Source organism: Halichoeres trimaculatus, unplaced genomic scaffold, assembly GCF_033239565.1.
Source record: "Halichoeres trimaculatus isolate MK-OKI-2021-1 unplaced genomic scaffold, fHalTri1.1 fHalTri1_scaffold_19, whole genome shotgun sequence".
Classification (NCBI taxonomy): Eukaryota; Metazoa; Chordata; class Actinopteri; order Labriformes; family Labridae; genus Halichoeres; species Halichoeres trimaculatus.
Genome location: NW_027437197.1, coordinates 25,677,343 through 25,700,821, shown reverse-complemented (window position 1 = coordinate 25,700,821; position 23,479 = coordinate 25,677,343). Strand labels below are relative to the sequence as shown.

At 39.9% G+C, this 23,479-nt stretch overlaps 1 protein-coding gene across 2 annotated transcripts in view; it reads right to left on the bottom strand.

Annotated features, from left to right (window-relative positions):
* The window catches only part of LOC141807999 (ephrin type-A receptor 6-like), a 293,417-nt gene that overhangs the window by 16,043 nt on the left and 253,895 nt on the right, over positions 1-23,479 (bottom strand). For both annotated transcript variants that reach the window (XM_074694268.1, XM_074694269.1), the window contains exons 9-12: positions 14,547-14,617; positions 10,930-11,055; positions 10,176-10,361; positions 19-80 (exon numbers count right to left, since the gene is read on the bottom strand). In XM_074694268.1, coding sequence (XP_074550369.1) covers positions 19-80; positions 10,176-10,361; positions 10,930-11,055; positions 14,547-14,617 — 445 coding nt within the window. The remainder of the gene's footprint in view (positions 1-18; positions 81-10,175; positions 10,362-10,929; positions 11,056-14,546; positions 14,618-23,479) is intronic.

Here is a 23,479-nt window from a genome sequence, read left to right as displayed (position 1 = left end):
GATCATTCCAACACTTACCCTGAGAAACGAGTCCAGTGACCCGTTTTCCATGTACTCCACCACGATCATCACAGGCCTGCCTGCAAACAAAGCAACAAACACACTTCTTATTTCTCCAGAGATGTCCTCTCTGCCAAATTTAATTAGTTTTCCAAAAAAAAAGACAACCCAAAAGGAGGTATAGAGACAGGATGTGATATGAGAATATGAGGACTCACTGCCACATGTTGATCGAAGATGATGGAGAAACCTTTAAATCTCATCAACTTATAGAAGGCTCACAGATTGTTACAGATAGTTAGATTGTGGTAGTGGGTTTCTTTAAAGCCTTTGCTTGTGTGAACAAATATCAGATAAATGAAGATTACTGCAGACAGGTCATTTGTTTCCAGCCCTGATCCTCCCATAAGCTGCAACATATGATTCAGTGAAGTAGGAATCTGCTTAACAAAATAACATTTGTGGGTGTTTGAATGTATCTGCCAGTCTGTGACGAGGAAAGAGCAGCTGACTAATGCATAAAGTCAAGGAGTTGAATGGAGGGATTATTAGTTGACGTCATCATAAAGATGCACATGCATTTTGAGCGCGTAAGCAGCGTTAAGAAAACTTGTTGTTCTTTAAACTCTAAATTCATCCTGCTAGCAGCAACAAAATGTACTGTTGTTCTGTGGTCAGTTGTCAGAGATGATACTATCCAACAGAGGCAATTTTTTACCACTACAGAGCAAGTTACTGGTGACTATGCTAACTGGTGACTCTGCCGAAGGTACCAGTGAAAAACTAAAGATCAACATCTGGTTTGGAGCCAAAAACCCTGCCCAAAACATTAGCTTTTACAGCATTAAAAACATATTTACAGCCTGGTTCAAAAACAGCTTGGGTCTGAAAGGTGGATTTCGCTATCAGAACACACTGTACAGGGGGTGAAATTCTTTTCCAACTTGGTGGTTTAGAAGATGTTGGGATAATCTGATTGTCCAATCAGAGACAGCTCAGCTCATATGACTAATGGGCAGCCTGTTGCTGTCAGGAAAGACGCTCAAGCCCAGTTGTTTAAACTGAGCCTACTTCCATGTTTCATACAGCTTAGGCCCCGTTTACACGACAACGGTTCATCTGAAGACGCTAAAACGCAGTGACAAAAATATGCGTTTACACGGAAACGCAGAGGGACTGAAAACGCTGCAATAAGCATGCCAGGCCTGTGGGTGGCGCTATAACTGTCTTGTCCAGAAGCCGCCTTTGTGAGATCTCAACCGAAGTAGAGGTAAGCTGATCATCCGGTATATTGGGGAATACTAAGTGCAGAAGGGGAGTAAAAGATGCAAATTTTGAATGAAGACAATAAGCAGATTTATCAGATTGAGCAGTACAAGCACAACACAGTAGTTTGCGACAATCAGAACAACGGTACTGTTGTGCTGTTGTATGTGCTCGAGGGGAGGCGGAGTGTGACGTCAGCGTTTCCACTGAGATCGCCGACTTACTGTTTACACGGCAAGGGTGCCGGCAGCGTTTCAGAAAAATCCAACTCCGGAGGTCGTTTTCAAAAGTTCTAGGTTGGCGTTTTAGGCCAGCTGAAACGCCGTTTCCGTGTAAACGCGGGGCTGAAACTCAACAAAACTTTTGGGTTTCACCCTAAAACTGTTGTAGTGTAAACGGCCCCTTCGAGTCACTAGTTAACAGGGTCACACTTTACACTGAAACACCAGCAACAACTGTGGCTGTGTAATTTGATGTGTCGTCTATATCCAACCTCAGTTAACCAGGTTTGACCACAGTTAAGCAAAATTAACTGCCGATATTCAAAATCCAGTTTTTACTCAACTTATTTAACAAAAAAAGTTCTGTCCACCTAATATCTGTTCACTTGCTGATCTCTTCATCCACTTACTGCTATGTCACAAACCTGGGAGCCATTCACCATCCATCAAAGTGATGTTAAGTTAGACAATACGTGTTTCAGGGGTTAACTCCCTCTTGTCGCTTGACAAACCATTATACTCCGCAGTTAAAATGCATGCTTGATAAACAAATAATCCCATGCTATAACTTCTCTTTCTCTACCTGTCAAACTGCCTGAGCTGGTCCAGCATTCAGTATGCAGTTTTTGTCTATGATATGAAACTTTTTTAGAAACACTCAAGCTGTTCTCACTCTGTTCCTGAATGTTAGCGTGTCCCGACAGAGCGTCCCTGCAGAGTAACAGATTGACTGGTTTACAGCTGGGAAGGCAGTTGTCCAGACCTGTGAGCTACTGTGCTGTTCAACAAGCTCAGCTTTAGGAAAAGAGAATTAGTGTGGATGTGCTGAAGTAATGCCTTGGTATGACATTCAAGGCAGTTGTTTCCCTCACATGGTTGATCTTTCTTACATTAGATTAGATTAGATAGGAACTTTATTAATCCTTTGGGAGGGTTCCCTCAGGAAATTCAGATTCCAGCAGCAGGTAACACCGTAGTACAAAAAAAAAAAGATGTGCAGAATAGATAAGAGTAGAAAGAAGATAAATAAAAACACAGGTTCTATACAGCAAAATACAAAATAAATACAAACAATAGCAATAATAATAATAATAATAAAAATAATAAAAATACTGGCATAATAATAATAATAATAATAATAGTGACAATATTAGTGATAATAATAATATATCAATAATAATATCAATAATAATAATAATAATAATAATAATAATAATAATAATAATAATAATAATAATAATAATAATAATAATAATAATAGTAATGATAGTTACTATAATAAAAATAGTTATAGCAGCATCAATGGGGACATATGTGGTGTAACAGAAGCAAACAGATTTATAAATATTCTATTATGACTATTGACTCTTATGGTCGTTTAATTAACAGTTTAGAAATTTACAGAATTTCATTATTGTAAAGTTTACAAAATTGTATGTTTATGACGACTAATTTATTATTATTTCATATAAAAACAAAGCAAATTAAATTAAAATGAAGCAATTGGTCCATTCTGAAGACGTACTAAAGCCTGTGTGTCATCTAGAGTTTGCTTGATGCCGGCTCTTGAAGTACTGCTGACCACATACATGTTCACTGCCTGGTACCAGAAAATAACGTCTGTCACAACTCAGCAGTTTAAAAACAATTCAAGGTTATGAGTCTAACCAATCAGTGGCACAGCCACCTCTTTACCTTACAACCTCAAAAGAGTCTAGGTTCAGTTTGGCATTTCTAATATGGCTCCAACAACAATATTCTTCAAACCTCTGCTTCAGAAACACATGGGTAACATCACAGAGGCTACATCCATCTATTATGCACCAGGCTTTGTGAGTATGGATTCTTTTTTTCTTTATTTTAAATAAAACAGAGCATAAAAAAATCAAAGTGACATTAAATGTTTAACCTTAATTATTTTGCCGAAAAAAACCAAAGTGCTGGCATGGTGGACTGAGCAGAACCATATTTACTGTGGACATAAAAAGCCCCATCAGACATTATTTTGAAAGCAAAATCATATTCACAAATACTCCCCACGATACCAATCCAGGAGGGATAAACAGAGAATTATTTGATCAAGCTTAGCTTTCCTGAGTTAATTAGCGAGGTCTGGAAACAATATTATGCAGTGCAGAGCCTGAACGAAAACAAACGCACCTGTTTACAGTCTAATGTGTCACCTGTTATTTCTGAGCAGGTATAGCAGTCAGTCACAGCACAATACTCCTCATAATTAGTCTCTGAAGAACAACAGCAGATGTAGGGAGGGAAAGATGGGAGGAAGACAAAAATGTCATTCTTTGACTAAGTGAGTCTCTCTGTATGAGCTGCACTGCTCTGAGCTCAGTGACCTCTGACTTTGGGATTCAGCATGTAGAGCTGGTGTACCACTGAAGAAACATTCATGGTGAGGTTTTCACTCATAACTTCACCTTTAGAGAAATGGGCTAATTTTACTTTTTAAAAAAAATCTTCTTATTATTGAAAAATGAAGAACAAACAAGTTACATATTAATATCCTTTCTTTTTTTCTTTTTACATTTAGTAGCTTTAAAGGGATAGTTCAGTTTTTTTTGAAGTGGGGTTGTATGAGCTCTATGTGACCACTAAGGACATTAGATACAGTAGAAAGTTGTCTCCTCTCCCTCAGTAAGACACAAACTGTAATCATTGGTGACGAGGAAATAGGCGCTAACAGGGAGAGACCGTACCAAATTCAAAGGCTATTTTCTCTGCCTACAAGAACTAAAATCAAAAAGTAATACCACAGTTTAAGAGTACGCTACATTAAATAATTTTTATAATTTTTAAGTGCATGTATCCTTCCGCGCAGCGCTAGTGCGCTCCGTCCCCCCTCGTCCTTTCAGCTGTAGGGAATGTAAACAAGCTATGCTTCTGGCGCCAGTTGTAGCCTCGTGTAAGTTTGATCAAGTATCGTAATTCTTTTGTTTGTACTCTAAGAATTGTGAGGCAGCGTAGGAAATTCAAAATGAGTGACTATGTCTCCTCTGTATTCCTTTCAGTCACCATCTGTAGCAGCTCTTCTTCTGTGTGCTCCGGTTCATACAGGTATCCTTTTGGTTCCAAAGTGAATGGAACTTCATCGTCGCTGTCATAGTCACTCATTTTGAATTTCCTACGCTGCCTCACAATCCTTAGAGTACAAACAAAAGAATTACGATACTTGATCAAACTTACACGAGGCTACAACCGGCGCCCGAAGCATAGCTTGTTTACATCCCCTACAGCTGAAAGGAGGAGGGGGGACGCCTCCTGCGCGTAAGGATACATGACCAGTTAGTCAGGTCCGGATAAAGGTTTATATTTCCGAAGACTTAATGCACTTAAAAAATATTTTATGTAGCGTACTCTTAAACTGTGGTAATACTTTTTGATTTGAGTTCTTTCCCTGTTAGCGCCTATTTCCTCGTCACCAGTGATTAAAGTTTGTGTCTTACTGAGGGAGAGGAGACAACTTTCTACTGTATCTAATGTCCTTAGTGGTCACATAAAGTTCATACAACCCCACTTCAAAAAAACTGAACTGTCCCTTTAAGTATTCTAAAACAGCTTAGTGATGAACTGTAAACCCTAAAAAAAGTTTGACTGAAAATTATCAGCATATACGACAACATAGGTGTTTTCTATTTTAGGAATAAAACTGACATGTTTTTCCTTTTTGGCGCTAAAGATATGGGCTGATAGATATGAGCTTCACTCTTTTTAACAAAACTGACCGACGTTGAATTGGATTTTATGCCTGTACAGAGTAACAGAAGCAACAGGTGGAATAAAACTCTAGAAAAGTTTAGAAGTTTGGAGGGTTTTCACATTAGATTATGATAAATGAGGAGCTGTTTTTATACTAATTAGGACAGTGGAATAAGAAGCCTCCTCTGTTCTTGACCTTAAGCAGCTTGAGGTAGAAACAAAACAAAGATTCTCAAACAAGTTACTGAAGTTAGAGAATAAGCACGTCAGACTTTAGTCTGGAGGAATGCTTAAAAATTGTGTATGTATTAAAGATATTGGTTTATTCATCCTTTTTACATTATGTACCTGAATCTGAGAAACACATTGGCAAACAAACCTTAACCTTTTCTAATAGTTCAGTGGAGTATGAGGTATACTTTTTTTACAAGAAGGATTTTTTTTTCCTTTGAACATAACGTATGCAGTTCTGTGTTTTATAACTTTGACCCACTCAGTCATTCGAAGTTAAAAAGTAAACTCAAGCTAGCTTGTTGAGCTAATACACCATGTGAGAGCTGTGTTGTCAAACAGTTCAGTCTAAAGCTGTTTCATGTCCCGTGCTATAGTCGCGCAGTGCTCTGTGGGTAATGTGTTATATCACCTTATGTCTTTGTGTGCATTCCTATCGGTGCGTTGCATGTGATCTAACTTTAACGGTGAACTCTGTCATGTAACTGATTGTTAGTCTTTGGTGTTTTCTTCTCTGGTTGGGGAAATGGATTTCACACCAAAGCCCCCCCAAAAAAGTCTGGACATGACAGGCCATGCACACTGATGCTCACTACCACAATAAAAGCCTCCCACAGAGAGTGGACTTCACTAAGAAGATCAAAGTTTTGACTGTAGCTGTCAATGAAGTGCCATACAGACGCAAAACTACACTACAGAGAACCAGACCTGGTTGTTTCATACAGTGAAAAGCTTTTTGGATCAGTGAAGAAGATTTTGTTCAGAAACATCATGTTTAAAAACCTTCTCACTGTTGTTGACCTCTAATTATCAAAAGTTCTGTAATTACATCAGCAACCCAATTGTTTTTTTTTTCTAACCTTCAGATTTGTTTTTATTTTTTCCACCACAGAATTCATCAGAGTGTTTAGTGGGAGGCTTTTTCACTCGATTGCCTCAGAGATGGCTGACTATAAAACTACAGTTAAGTCTATTGGTGCACAACATCAGCAATCAGCGGCTTTAAATGAAATAACGGCAGGATCGGCTTTCAAAGAGCCTTATCAGCCCGGCCCCTGTCAGCGGGGTTAGAGCACAGAAATGTCCTCTATTTACATTCAGGGAGGGGTAGGAGGTCTTCAGGGGACACATTTATATTCACAGCCATGTCTCAGTTTATACACCCCTGTAAAAACAACCATATGTTGCACTGGGTGAGTCCCGTAAAACAGAGCTCGTTAACAAGTCCACACACACATCTGCACACACACAAAAACACACACAAATGCACAGACCTTTGTAGACAAAGCTTTTTCTTACACAGCAGAGTGTTAGGACTTACATGAGCATGTTTGCCGGCCACTCACACAATGTGAACACACCCACTGCCCCTCGATTCAGAGAGTATATTTATATGTATAACTACAGGCTAAAACTATGTATAAACAAGAGAGAGGACTTTTAACTTGAAAACACCAAAACAATCATTTATCACATACATAGAAATGAGGCTGTAGCTATTTTAAAGGGTACCTCCACTGCAATTTACCACTCCAATAACCATTTACCAATCAGCACTGGGTAAACAGTGTAATTCCTGTAGAGATAGCAATCTGCTCTGTTCAAGGCAAAGTGTTTAACATTAGAGTTGGATCTGGGTGGCCACCAAATGGGAAATAGAAGGCTCAGTGAGAACAAGAGAGTGACTGTAGGACATATCTCTGATGGTCATTAGGGTTGCTTTGGAGCAAATGGTTTCACACATGATCCAGAGCAACCCTGAGAGGCACACTATGGGTGGAGTTACTGTTACCAGCATTAAACCAGTTTGAGTTTTAACCATTCACGACATCACACTTTAAGACAAAATTAATTCACAAACAAAGCCTAAAGTCCAGATCGTTCTGACCAGTGTGACCACAAGTGTGCTCTGCTTAAACACGATTCACTTCTCTGCTTTGCCACACTGTGGGAATCAAGCTTGAGTATGGCACGGTTCAGATGGCCAGTGTGACCGTGCCCTTAGTGTCTGATTTATGAAATATTCTTTATTAACAATAACATTGCTTTGACCCTGAAAATTGTGACTGAATAGGCAGAAAACATTATATCTGCATCAACTTTAAAATAAAAATACCTAAAGATGTGTCAAAAAGCAAAGAATTGTGCACATAGAAATAACTTGTCGACCACTGTTAGTTTAAGAATAAAGGGCTGCTCTCAAACCTAAATCAATAATTTGACAATAGATAAACATTTCTTCATCAAAAAGACATAATTTCATTTTGAATAAAATATTTGCTAGAATAATTAAAACGTGGCTGAAGATGTGCTGGCTTCATACTACTGTTGACTAATTTCCCCCAAAGTGAAGTTAGTTACAAGTTGTAGCCCTGGGTGGCAAGCAACTTGTGGACTCAGGGCTCTTTCGTAGACCAGGCGCAAGCGCAGGCGCACCTGCCCTGCGCTGGCCTTCGCCGCGCGGACAGGGCGTGACCGTCGCACTTTGCAAGTTTCCTGCAGTGCCAAGAGAGGTGCAGTCAAGGCGCAGAGGAGCGGGTCCACCCCTCCCTCCGCTCAAATGGCAGAGAGGGAGGAGAAAAGCCATGAGTGGGTTTAACACAGCCAAGCGCTGTTTTCACCAATCAAATGAGCACCTCTCCTCGCCTTTAAATGCCCTGCAGCCGAGGCGCAGCGTCTGATTGGTCTGAGTGATCCCCAGCACCGCGGAAACAGTGCTGGTAGTGGAGTCAGCGGGGCGCATCAGAGGACACGAAGCACGTCACTGTGTGGGCCAGCTCCCGGGACAGAAAATGAAGAGACAGTTACACAGCTGGCTTATACATTCTAGGCTAGGCGCTACCCAAGTAGCTGCCTGTTGCAGCAGCTCTCTCGTCTTTGTCCGTTTCTTGTAATTTTTTCGTCTCTTTTTCGTCATCTTTGTATTTGGAGTGGATCATCACTTTGTATGGTTCATTGTTGGTCACGGACACCAAACTTTTTGTGGCTTCGGCGATATTTTTTACTACTTTTCTCTTGTGTTTGTCTGGAGATCCTACATGTAACCATGGCTGCATTGTTTACATGCGAAATTAGCTGTTAGCAGCCTGTAGCATGTCAATGCTAACTAGTGTAGGGCTTGATGATTTCCCTCGAGCTGAGGAGGAGGTGGTGAGGACGACGTGCTGGTTCTCGGATGTGAGCTGGGAGGTGACGAGGTGGACCTGTCCTTCCATCCATCGTTGTTGGGAACGTGGGATCTCGCTCCGGGGGATGGATGAGCTAGCCGTGCTAACCCAGCGGCATCGTGCTGTTCACGGACGTGGCTGACGGAGCTGACATCAGACGCCGCGACACATCAGAGGAGCTTCGCCTGCTGTAAGCAGACAGGATCCAGGAGACAGAGACTGAACAGACTGCTGGGGAGGCTCAGTCCTGGACCCTGTGGAGGTGGAGACTGGCTGGGCCGGAGAGTGGTGGACGAGTGGTGGACGGGATGTCGTCATCTAACTTCTTATGGACATTTTTGCACTTTCTATACTCTTTCTTACTTTTGTTTTCTTAAATGTTGCGGTGACTCCTGAATTTCCCCTCGGGGATAAATAAAGTATTTTCTATTCTATTCAGAATACTTTTGATCCACCTGCACTCTGGGTTTGTCATCACCAAATAGCAGAACCTTTGGTGATATACTGTATACTCTCCCAGTGTCTCCGCCTCATCCTCCTTACAATAATGTACTCCATCTTTTTAGATCACGTTAAAAATAAAGACTAAAACAGAGAAATATGGGAAATCACGGGTAAATCCTGAGTGACATACATTTATTTTGTCTCTTTTTTCTTCGTCCTTTCTCTCCCTCTTTTCTTTGAATTAAATGAAATGAGAGAACCAGATATATACTCAGTATCAGATGTTAAGGCTGTTTATTGTTTAATTGTAAGATGTGCATCAAACTTCCAGCTGCCGTCAGGTTAACTTTCCATTATGACAAACGGCTTTAATCTGACATCAGATGTGACGGGACAGTTAATATAGATATAAATGTATATGCTGGTTCAGACGGTTACATTAAATAGTGATTGCTGTGATTGTTTATTGCATTAAAATGTGCCTGACACTCTGGAAACCTGCCTCTGAGGCTTTGTTGACATGTGCGCACATGTGCGCCTGTCACCAAATTACAGCTGCGGAGGGTGCGCTCCGCTTTGCGCCGAGGATAGACCAGATTGGAGCTGGCGAGCTTTCAGCGCACTTTTTTGGCACGAAATTGTCACTGCGCCAACATGAATCTGCTGACACCTCCCCCTGGCGCGCAGTCACACCCATCTCTGTGCAGACGGTCTACCAAATTGTCAAATTGGCAGCGCACGGTGGTGTGCCACACGAAATTAGCACTGCGCAAGGTGTGCCAGGCTTGCGCCTCCTGCGCTGTGCCACGAAATCTGCGCCCATAAATCCTAGTAAGCTTATTTTCTCAAACACTAACAGATTTTTGCTGATTCTAGTTCTGCCTTCTTTTTTTCAGCAGTTGCTGATATTTGCGTTGTTAGAGGAAGACTCTTAATTTTTGGGGGGTATACTGGAACTGTATAACTACTAGATAGAATATTCAGTTTATACATACACTGAAAAATAGCTTTAAAGGGATTCTTTTTTTTTTATATGGTGTGATTTTTTTAATCTGGAGCGCCCTTGTGTACCCTCATTTGAGAACCACAGCTCTATGCCAACATATTTTCATCTCATTGCTACCCCACTTACTTTTGGTGACCACGCCCTCGAGCCTGATGATGTTAGGGTGGTCGAACTGGCCCATGATTGACGCCTCACGGAGGAAGTCCCGCCTCTGGCGCTCAACGTAGCCGCCTTTCAGGGTCTTGATTGCCACAGCGATCTCCTTCTTCCCCGGGGTTCTGAGGCGTCCACTGCACACCTCACCAAACTCCCCTATAACACCCACACACACACACACACACACATACACACACACACACACACACACACACACACACACACACACACACACACACACACAGAGTGAGGAGTTTACTTCAGGGCTCCATCATGACACACCGTCATTCACCACATGGGGGCAGTGTTGCAGTTCCTATCTGAGCCTCAGCGTCACTGCCTCTTCTCTGATTAGTTAAATTTGATGAAATTCTTCCATCTTCTAAAAAAAGCTTCACATCTATTATCATACCATCTTTTGTTCTCTAAACCTGTTAAGGCTTTAATATTCCTGCAGTCTGTGCAAAGAAAATGACAGTGAGACACTGGGAAATGGAAGACGGTGCCCTTTTTAGTGCGCACAATGGGGTAGAGGAGGTTCACTGCAATTAAATGTGCTGACTGAAAACAGATCATCTAAAAAGCTGTTTTTATTTTAGCCCACATGAAATTCTCCCGTTCCACACACAGGGGAAGAGGGCACAGCAGAGTGACATGGGGCTGCTTCTAAACCTATATGTCTGCAGGAGTGTGTGAGTGTGTGTGTGTGTGTGTGTGTGTTTACCTGCTCCAATCACCCTCTCAATGCGGATCCTGGATGGATCGATCTCTTTGGTGAACTCGTGGACAGCTTGTGAAGGATCTTCATACGTATCAGGGTCCACATAGGTCTTTATTCCTGGAAAGGGGACTTTGGGGACAGTGGGGACAAAGTAGAAAGATGAGGAACTAGAGCATACCTGAGAAGGCTTTTCGCAGCTTTTAGACAGCTTAAACAGGCAAAGCTTAAACAACAATTTTAGATGAAACAAGAATTGCAAAACCTGACATCTTAACCCCTTACTGCATGAACTAATTCACTATCATCCATCCACTTTCTATACCACTTATCCTGTTCAGGGTCGCGGGTGGATGGTGCCTGTCTTAAGGTGAGAGGTGGGGGCCAGAGTCAATGACAGGGCTGACACATTGAAACAGACAATCTCACACCTATGAACAATTTAGTGTGAGCAATTAACCTGATTAGCATGTTTAGGACTGTGGGAGGAAGCCAGAGTACTTATAGGGGAGAACATGCAAACTCCAAGGATTGAATGCATTATATATATGTGTATATACGTATTTATATGTATTTGATATGATCCTTGGTATGTATAAAATATGAATCAATGGGCATTAGTAGGATAAATGTCATCTCATGACCTGACATGGTATACTGTATTACAATAGGCATTGAGGGGTTAACAAGTCTTATTATGTTAAATATGTTAGTAAGTGACTCCCTCATCCATTCCTTTTGGTATTGTGAAACAGTACAGAAGACATGGTTGGATATTGAGAAATGGCTTTCTAATATTTGTAAACAGAAATTTATGTTTACATCAGAAACATGTTTATTTCAAAATGTGATCAAAATGAAATACCCTATGGGATGGCAATTAATATTTTCCTCACTAGTTTACAAGAAATTGCTGTTACAAAAGTGGAAAAATAATGAAGCTCCAAGTGTAGACAAATGGAAAATTATAATGAAGTTCTACTTGAGTATTGAAAAAACTTTGTCAGAGGACAAAAATAAACAAATGCAATTTGATGCCGTGTGGAGACATGTTTTTGAAGCTTTTTAAACAACTTAACTATATTAGCTAAAAACTTCTCCCAACACCACCTGTTGTCTATATATATGATATATGTATCAAAATATATTTATATATATTTTTTTGTTTTTTCTCTCTTTTGTTTCCAACAGTTGTACGAGTACAAGAACAAAAGAACCACCACAAATATAACTGCGTGAATGTGTGGGTGTGAATGAGTGATTAAGTTTGTTTTGTGTTTTTAGTTATTTCAACGTGAGTATGTTGATTATAATTATTATTATTATTATTTTTTTTTAATTAATTTATTTTTTGTTTTTGTTGTTTTTTTGTGTTATTTTGTGTTAGGTGTCTTGTCTTGTTTGTGATGTTGTCTTTTTTTTATCATTAGTATTATTATTTTTATTTAAAAAGGGGAAAAAATAAAAATAAAAATGGTTTATATGTTTGTTGATAAACAAATGGAATGTGCATTGTTTAACTTTGTTTCCCCTCTGAGTGAGGGCGGAGCTTCATAGTTGTTTTTGTTGTCAAAAGCCTTGTACAATCCTTAAAATATGAAATAAAAATTAATTATATAAAAAAAAGATAAATATGTTATTAAACTCAATATAAGCTACATGAACCTGACAATATGTGAAGAAAATCCCTGAAATGATTGTAAAAAATGAAAATGCCAATGAGTACAAAAACAAATTACTTGTTTATTTATTTTATTTTATTTTATTTTTTTTTTTTTTATAAAGCCATTACTCTTATTTTAAGCAACTAAAAACAATCAAATCTAAGAATTTAGATCTTGTTGTGTGAGCTCAAACAAAGCAGTTGTAAATATTAAAATGATAAATGTTACAATGTTTTAGTTTTGGAAGAGAATGAATAAACATAAAACCCTCCCCTTCTTTTTATCATCTTTACTGAGAGTTGTGTTTTTATCCATTGAGCAGAATCACAAACGATAACGATGATCATAGGTGTGTAAGACGTTCGATCAATGATCCTGGTGCTTGTTCAATATCTCCTCCAAAACATAACAGAGCTGATGTGTTACCTCCCTCTGGAGACCTGCACACAAACAGCACGCCAACACACACCAACACACACCAACACACACCAACTCTGAGGACTTGTTGAGGACTCAGCAGGAAAGCACACCGAGACGGTCTTTTAAGCAGGGCAAGGTTTCAGCCTCCACTTTATGAAAGCAGCATCCTCCCTGCTGTAGTGTCCTTGAGCAAGTCAATGAAACTTTAACAGGATGCTGTTGTTGAGGCTCTAAACCCTGACCTCCCTGTGGAGAGGGAGCCGGACAAAAGCCGTGTTCTCCTTCAGGAATCGATACAGTCTCTCAAAAAACAGAAAAAGTAAGATGAAATAAAAATAACAGTCTGTTGTCTGTGACGCCTGAGCACCAAAACCCCGTGGACTGTTTCTCCTCTAGAGGAGGACACTCAGGGATGTGACCCCAGATAAAACACTGGTGGGTTTCAAGGACCATTTGAATCCTTGATAGAATTACACGGCAGGTTTTAAACCATTTGAAAATGTATTTAATGTACATCCCTCTTCCTATCTCATTTTACTTTCATAGTTTTTGAGCCATACTTCAATTTCCCCCTGGAAACTACCTCGTTCCTCTCTGTCCTCCTCACTTTTCAACCTTGTTGCCCTCATTCTCGTTTCCCTCCCTCCTCTCTGTTCCTCCCTGTGCAATTTCCCCCTGTCTCACCTAAGCCTTTCTCTTTCTGCTAACTTTCAAAACTCTTTCTGTTTTCTCGTCTTTTTTTTCTACAGGTCTTATTTCAATTTGTTTTTCTCCTGCCGGGAATGAAAAGTTGGCTATTAAAAGACAAAAGACGGGCAGAAGACATGGAAAGTACAGGAGGGCAGATAGAGACAGTCGAGGGATGCAGCTGTGTAACCAGATTAATCAAAACAAAAAGAAGGGAACTCGTGTAGCAGATCAGATGAAACCTGAGGGGAGGTGAGGAGCAGAGCCCGGGGAGGGAGGGAGGGAGGGGAGGAGGAGCAGAAAGATGAAGGAGCTTTGAAGCTTTTTGCTCTGTTGATGTTTTTGACGTCTTCATTCCTGAAACTATCATACAAATACCACATTTGACTTTCTCTTCCTTCTTTTCTTGTGTTTGCAACAACAGGAAGTCGGTCATGGTTTTTGTGTGCGCAGGATTTCAGGTGGAGACTGTCACCGCGGTGCGAAATTCAGATATGCAAAGGAGAGAAACACATGGGAAATGATCCATACCGCAGTACGCTGTGTGTGTGTGTGTGTGTGTGTGTGTGTGTGTGTGTGTGTGTGTGTGTGTGTGTAGAATGCAAAAAGAGAGGAGCAGGTGGCTAGCTTGCTAGCTGCTAACTGTGGCTCACACCAGCTCTCTGTTTCTTCCAGCTTATTGGCTGAGACTCCCCCTAAATTAGAAGCTGGCACCTTCATACCAAATGCACTGGTGATGATGGGAAATGGAGGTGCTAGACTTTCCAATGTGGCACATGTGAAAACAAAAAAACAACAAGAGTGAGAGCCAAAGAAAAAGTGTGAAAACGTGACAGAAAGAGTCTGATTTACCAAGTCCGTTCTGGTAACTTGTCCTCCTCTTCTCCTCAGACGTCATCTTGGCTTTGAAGTACCACTGACACCTGGAAAACACAGTTAAACATGTAATTATAGCTCTTTCTATCAATGATCATCATTAAATAAAGAAAAATGTTATAAAATATTTACGTTTTTAGCTTTCACACCAGAAAGCATCAGCTGCGTCCAGTGCATGGATCAGTTAATCAGGTCTACCTGACCTTTGTCCAGCAAACTTATACACAGGAAATTCAGATTGTTTTGAAGATTAGCTTTACAAAACTTACAACAAAAAATAGTTTTTTGTTTTGTTTTGTTTTGTTTTTTTTTTAACTTATATTTCAAATCAATCCAGCCTCCCTTTTGGTCCACCCTGATAAAGTAAACATAAACAGACTATGGACTGGGTCATTTCATGCTGTAAAAATAAACAAACATGGATTTTTCTCTTGCTCTGATACTTTGTGATGATGAAGTCATTTATCTGTGTAAAGCAGAGTGAAGCAGACTTCATAGCCACTAACATCCCCTAAACCAGTGTTTCCCAAAATACATCCAAACCTGTAAACCAATTGACAGAACGACTGTGCAAAAATGAAAAAGGGTTCTTTGATCACGTTTCTGCAGCATCTTACATCTTTTGAACCAGCTTACTGACCTAATATATTTGACAAATGCATTACAGCTTTGTTAGGCTTACACTCTGAAAAAATACTTGCATTTTTACGAAATGGGTTAGCCTGCTTGCTTTTTAGAATTGTATTCAAGTCATGTGATATTCTGGACAAGATATTAAGATGTGATATTCATTCAGAATAAAGGTAACAGCACCGTCCATGCCTCTTTTTCAGCATGACGTCACTGCTCAGCTGTAACAAGCTCTAACAGCTTGCAGCTGGTTCCTGTCCAAGATCCAGCAGTGACTTTGGACTTTCAAATTCAAAGGGATCTTGAATCCGACTTCAAATCTTTCTTTAGGAAACTACCGATCAAAGTAATCAATGGGTCTGCTCTTTCACATGTGTGATGGTGACACAGGTGACAGGGTTTTCCTCTGAGTGTTGTAAAACAATAGGAAACATATGGTGGTGTGATTTTGTTTGGTTGATTAGTGTCTGCTCATGGCTTCAGACTTTTGAAAAGCAGTTAAATGTTTCCAGTTACAGTAAACATTGTTGATAACCCTTCACAATGAAAACATAACCAGCTATGACAGGGTGAGGAGCCAATCACCAATAAACAAATTGGCGAGGGGAGACTTCTTCTGGTTGAGCAAAGCATGAATTTTTTGTAAACATTTTGAAAAATAATTTGGTAATCCATAAAAAATCTCTTGCGACCCACCTTTAGGTCAGGACCCAGTCTTTGGGAATGATTGCCCCAAACCACTGAGGTCAGAAACTAGAAGTAGTGTAAAAACAATAAGAAATACTTAACTGGACTCAATGGCATCAGCAGCAACACTAGCTCAGTTGACAGGACTCAACTATCCATGATTTGGTTTTGGGTTTGTGTTTGTTTTCACTCCTGTGTTGATTACTCCTTGTTTATATAATCGCTTTTGTTTCATGAGTTCTTTTTCAGCTCATTCCTTGCTGTGGCCTCTTATGTGTAGCTTAGTGATGGGTCCTGCGACACCGATGACTTGGCACATGTGTCGAGCTCATATAATGAAGCCCTGTGTCGGTGTGCGTATCGCTTTGAGAAAGTCCGGTGACCAATACAGCTGCTGTGTCGGCCGTCTAACTGAGGCACCAAACCATGTTTATTCAGAGTGCATCTGCCAACGAGATGCATCTCTACCTAAATAATCACAGATATTTCGAAGCACAATTCTATCCTTCCAGCCATTGTGATACAGAGCCTGAAAAAAGAAAGGTTTCCGCCATGTGGGATCATTTTGATCTTATATCTGTAAATAAGGTTTTTCTTTTCTTTTCATTTCCTTTTTTTTTTTTCATTCTGGTCCTCTTAGTTTTCGCTTGATCTGAAGCTGGAGATCTTTCTCCAAAACCTGAATTGCCGAGACACAAAAAGATATGTTTGTTTGATTGAAACTTTATTTTCAAAAGAAACCTCCCAGTCTAAAAGATAAGTGCATAAGCAACACCATCATTCACAACACTTTAACTTTGATTCACATGTTAGAACTTGTGTTCACGTTATTTATTAACTATATATTTTAAAGATATGAAAGATATTTTAAATTTAGATTACCACGCAATATAAAATGTAATGATTTAAATAATTTTGTGTATTTTGGGTCGTTGAATTATTACGACAGTTGAGTTTCTCAACTCTGTTTCCTGCAATGATGTTTAAGATCCAGCAGGTGTCCATATTGAGCGACACAGTTACACAGTACCGGAACAGTATCAACACAGTTTGGGTAATGTGCCGCAACAGTTCATGAGGCCTCATCTACCCATTACTAGTGTAGCTGTTCCTATGTTTCTGGTCCTCATGCCTTTTGGTCCTCTAGTGAGTTTTTCTGGAGTTTTGGATTTTGTCTCTTTTAAAAGAGTTTTGGACTTTCAGTAGACGCTGGAAAAAGAAGTCGCCTGGTGTAACGGTCTGGACCTTCGGGAGACCAAATTTAGACACTCAAAAGAGACGCTGAAGCGACGTCCTTTGACCGTCTCTTTGCTCAGTGGGTAGAGTTTGAATCACACTGTCTTAAAATTAGAAAGCTTAGGTGGTTGCTAGGCGCCGCCCTGTTGGCTATGGCTGCCTGTTGCAGCAGCTCTCTCTTCTTTGTCCATTTCTTGTAATTTTTTTTGTCTCTTTTTCGTCATCTTTGTATTTGAAGTGGATCATTACTTTGTATGGCTCATTTGTTTGTCACTTTTTGTGTCTTCAGTGATATTTTTACTACTTTTTCTCCTCTGTTTGTCTGGAGATCCTACATGTAACCATGCCTGCATTGTTTACATGTGAACTCAGCTGTTAGCACCCTGTAGCATGTCAATGCTAACTGGTGTAAGGCCTGATGTCTTCCCACAAGGTGAGGAGGAGGAGGTGAGGGTGACGTGCTGGTTCTCAGGTGTGAGCTAAGAAGTGACGCCATCGACCTGTCCTTCCATCCATTGTTATTGGGAACGTGGGATCTATCTCCAATAAGATGGACGAGCTAGCCGTGCTAACCCAGCAACAGAGGGAATACCAGAGGCAGAGTAGCATCATGCTATTCACAGACATGACTAATGGAGCTACCACCAGACACCAACGCCACATTGGAGGAGCTTCACCTGCTGTGAGCAGACAGGATCCAGGAGACAGAGACTGAGCATGACTGAAGAAGCTCAGTTGGTTGTTTTAGTAGCTCATACTGAAGCAACAATTTTAATTGCAGTGTGTTTATACTCAGATTTACAGCAATTATCGCAACTGCAATTTGCAGTTCAAGGTCATAGATTACTATAACACTTAAAAAGTTGGTATGAAGGCTGTTGTATGTAAAGTTTGAGAGAGGTGACACATTGAAGCATAAAGGAAAAACAGACATGGGGATTGGAGAAACAAGGAAGTAAAAGAAGACAGAGAAATCCAATATACAACATAAAAACAGTACTTTATGCCATGGAAATGTGGATCAATGCCAATTTTCTTGGGGCTGTAGACACAAATGACAGGCTTGGGAAAGCATCAGAGTGTATGGTCAGAAACTGAACAAGAATCAAGACTAAAAATATGGAAAAAAACATGAAAAGGTTTTTAACAGCCACAGCAGAAAAGTCAAAGACAGAAAGAAAACTTTTGAGCAGTTGATTCATCAGAACTTGGTAAAAAGTTTGACTTTTAAAGAGATAACTGAATCATAACGAAGACGGTGATGTGATTTGACACAAATTTAAAATAATGGACTTACACAAACTCAAAAAGAAAACTACATTAAACTAAGAAAATTTAGAGTCTTCTTCCTTTAGCTGCTATTTAAGGGAAAAATTCCTGGATCCTTTCACCCTTCAGTGTGTGTATGCCTGTGTGTGTTTGTGTAAGAGTTTATCTGGGCACTGAGACATCCAGCGACAGCCAACCACTGATAAAAAGCTGCTGCCAAAAAGTCTGAAAAGCTGAGAGATTAGATGACAGCATCTGCAAAAGACCACAGAAGAATTTATCTAAATAGATGCTTGGATGTCACCCCAAAATAAAAAGTGAAGAAAACACCAAGTAATCTGTCAGACTCACACCCAAAATCCTGTTCATGGCAAAGTAGAGGGAACAGATGGGAATTTGACTCACAGCTGACAACACTTATCAAGCAAAGCCACGTCATTATAAGTTATTACTGTAGCTGTTTACTGAAATAGAATCTTTGCATAGCTTCATTTGCTCTCAAAACTAAACTTAATGTTGCTTTTCTAGCAGTGATTGTATGGCTAACACAGTGTTCCATGTACGAATCAATACAGAACTCTGTTTTACATCAACAAAGCTAAAGATGAAGTAAACTTTAAACTTCTTCAGCTTGTAAACCTTAGAATAAAGTTTGGATTTGTAAAAGCACAAAACCATTTACCAAAGGGTTCAACAACAACAACAACAACAACAACAACAACAACAACAACAACAACAAAGCAAAGCATAACCCGGCTTTTCCTTTTTATGCAGATGACTTACAGTTATAACCTTAAGAAATCTTTCAATCCATTGGTTTCATTAGCCTTTAAGCTTAGTGATTCCCTTACTGATTCTTTACATTATGCCGGAGCTGCCATACCTTACACCAACTAGTCCACTGCAGCTATCTTAGCAGTTAGACAATGTTTCCCAAGAAAACTCTGATTCAAGATTTCCAGGTTGAAGTTTCCCTGAAGAACTGAGCTCACAAAGACATGTTCATTAATCTCTCACACAGGATTCCTATTCAGTACATTCAACATGGTATACATTTCCTTACTTTCCAAAAACGATACAAAGAAAATAGCTTGATGCTAACATATATGGGAAAATGCACTGATATGCTAGCAGTTAGCATACACCATTATAACTTTGGCTTCAGAATAGAAATTTAACTTTCATCACAGAAACACATCACAATTACACTTTGTAAAAAAATACTAAAAATTCCAAATGTCAATATACTAACAGGCAAATGGAAGAAAAGTTATGTGTAGACTCATGGCCGGCTTCATAACTACGGCAAGGTTCCAAACTACTCAGAATAATGCTATAACCACTTCAAGACACTGGATGGTCCATTTAAGACAACAGTATGTTACAAAAAGGTACATCAACATCACATGATGTACAATTTTTCTGTATTTCCCTATATTTGCGCCCAGAGATATCCAGATCCAGGGACCAATTACATTTATATTCGCTTCAGGAGGAATTGATGAGGGAATTGATAAAGAATTGGATTGATAAGGGCATTGGTATTGAAAAAAATCTTATGAATACCTTTCTCTAATCTTGTTCAGGACTTCATAAATATCTAATGCTTTTATAACAAACTGTGGTGTGCTGGCTTCTGGCTGACCCTCCTCTCTTGAGGTTACTTTTGAAAAAGGCTTGAAATTTAATAAACAGATCAGTTCTGTTGTTAGAAAAAACTTTTTCAGCTCCGTCTTTTGGCAAAAGTGAAGCCCTTTCTGAATCGGCACGACCTTGAGACCACGTGTGGCAATTCACACATTTATTAGTTCAAGACTTGATTATTGTAACTCCTTTTATGTCGGCCTTAGCAAGTCTTCCATTTTTTTGTGGGGGGGGTTGTTTTTAAACAAAAAACCTGTGAAAACTGCAGTGCATAATTTCATGACTGGACAGTGCCATGCAGACCTTTTGAAAGGCAGGGGCAAAAAAAAAAAAAAAAAGGATACAGCACACTTTTGCCACTGAAAATGGCACCAAATTCTGCACATTTTTGGAGGGAATCTAAGCATGTTTTTTCACCACCTGAGAGGGCAGTATGGTGTGTTTTCCAACCAGCATTTAGGCAAACATTTTGGCTTCCATGAGCACAATTAAGCATATTTTGGCTCTCAAGAGGGCACTGTTGTGTGCATTTTGGATTCCAACAGGGCACTGTAGCACTTGTTTTGGCTCCCAAGAGGGTAATTAAAGTGCACTATGGCTTCCAAAAAGACATTTCACAAACATTTGGCTACCAGAGGGGCTCTTTAGCATGAGTTTTGGCTCTGTGGAGACCATTTCAATGCGTCTTTTTTTAGCAACTGGACCACAAGGGGCGACCCCCAGCCACCAAACAAAGCACTGTAGACCCATGCTAAGAACACAGGAAACAGTTTGCTTGTCTAGTCGTAAAAATGCTTCCTCTTGATTAACTCTGGATGTTTTCATTCATCCTTTTTAGTTTTTCTTTCCCGTGTTCACATTGTACTGTCTATAGTCCTTACTGGCCACATGACATAAATACCATTGCAGTTACACATCCACAGTAAATTTACTGCTACATTCTCAGATAAACCTCACACAACTATTTTTTTAAGAGTCTGGGGAAAAATTTCGAGAAACATTACAAAGTCTTAGTGATGTCACCCATCTGTTTCTAATACTGAGTTTTGTGGACATGGTTTAGTTCTGCAGCCTCTAGTGGATATTTGACAGACTGCAGTTTTTTTGGACGTCTGCGCTGGCTGAATTTTTCATGGCTTAAGGTTGCTGCTTGGCTTAGACCTGCGACTAAGGCTGCACAATATGGTATAAAACCAACATCTCAATAATTTTAAGCTACATTGCGATACATGATACACATCATGGTATTCTTATTTCTCCTCCAAATCACTGTAGAAATGTTAAATTCAACCCTTAATGCAAAAAATGACAGCAGTATGACATTTCAAGCTGACCCTTCAGTTGGATTTTTAAATACGCGTTTGAAAACCCCAAACCCACCACTGACGAGAGCACCAGCAGAAAGTGAAGGAAGGGAAACTTGAAAGAGAGTTACATACTGACGTTACGTGAGAATTTGTACTTAATAGTCGCAATATAGTCCTCTCACTTGCAACATCCAGCGATATATATCGCGTTTATTTGATATATCCCCCACCTCTACTTTTGGCTCTCAACGAATTAATAGAGACTGAAGCTACAACAGCTAGACCCAATAAGGCAGCAAAAATACTGAGCAGTAACAGAAAATAACAAGTCTCTTTAGCTGATTTTATTCTTGTTATGCCATTAAGGAACAGCCTTCAAAGCATTAAAATTCAAACAATGACGAGACCAAAGTTTTTGAGTCGTCTGTAACCCCAGAATACCAGAAGAATGTATCCCAACCTGATCAAAACCTTTTTAAATACCTGGTCAGCAACAGCCTGCCTGGATATGAATCATGGTTAAAGACTGGATGTCGTCTATATTCTCCAGGTTATGTTACCTTTTAAGTTAAACATGAGGTCAATAAAGGTTTTTTTCATTTGAACATGGCTCATATTACCCAGATGTTAAGTATTTCAGCGAGAAATGTCAGCGCCGTTTTCCAAATGGGCTCAAAAGCTATGCTCAGGAGCACTTGGTGCGTGACAGGTGGAGGTGGCAAAGCTTAAGAGGAGCAGTGAGATGAAAATTAATTACATGAAGGAAGAGTAGTGCTCTGAGTTCTCTCACAGGCTGTATCACTGATGAATTTTAACATTTATTTTGCAGTAGAGGGCTTAATTAATGACCTTGTGCACGGGGAGATGGATTCTTTATTTCATTTTCTCATATTCTTGGCTTGTAATAGAAAATCTTAAAGAGGCTGTGAGGAGTTTTTAAGTGATTTTGAAAAAGTCTCCCTTCTCGATATATGCCTGATTGTAATCCACACTTTAAAATGAGATTACCAGTGCCACTATAGGTTACTCCCTAATGCAACTTCTCAGCTTCCAGACTGGGTAGGGCAGGATTGATTTACTAAAATCTAAACAAATCTTTTTTTCAGCCTGATAACGCCACAACTGAGTCTCTCTTCTTCGGGCGGATGTTGTGATGAGATTGAATATCTTATTTTGCTTGAATGAAACAAAATAAAAAACAAACCCTCCTTCAACTTAGTCGACTAGTATAAAGCAATGTGTCCTTTGTGTTTCATGGATTTTAAATGTCACAAAGGAACTTAAACTTTAAACTAACGCCAGCTCATCATACAAGTGAAGCTTATCAAATTGACGGTGATGAAAACAGGAGCACATCGTTTTTCCAGTCAGCAATGTGGAAAAACTCGGTGTGTATATCAGAGTGAAGCTTTGGGACCAAACAGCAAGAAAAAGAGCAAAGCCCAGAGGCCTGACCTCAACCTTCATCAGGGACAGAGCAGAGACAGAACCAGAGATCTCTAAAAGTCACACTGTCACTTCAGAGAGGAGTCCTCTCTTGACTGTCACTCCAGACAAGTCCACCTCCCCCCTAAGCCCTGGATCCTCACACCCCTGTGGTCCAGATGAGAGATACCATCTCCCCCCTGGAGATAAAGATGGTGAAGCTGGGGGAACAAAAGTCTGCTGCTCAGCCTGAGTCCATCCACATGAGACGGCACTGAGGAAATGTAGAGTTAGTTTAGGTTTGAAGGGTTAGGTTGAAACAAATGATTTTATTCCCCATAACTATCACAACTGTTGAGTTAACAAATAAGTTTCATGGAAAAAATAATTAATTACAACCAACAAATTGTGGAACCATGGTAACCCTCACAGAGAGGCTGTGTTAAGAAATCGCCAATCAAATACGAATGAAGTGATTGGAGATGTTTACCATGCACTCACCAGCAACTTTACCAGGTACACCTTGCTAGTACCAAGTTGGACCCAAAGACGCCTTTTAGAGACTGTAACCCCAGAATACCAGAAGAATGTATCCCAACCTGATCAAAACCTTTTTAAATACCTGGTCAGCAACAGCCTGCCTGGATATGAATCATGGTTAAAGACTGGATGTCGTCTATATTCTCCAGGTTATGTTACCTTTTAAGTTAA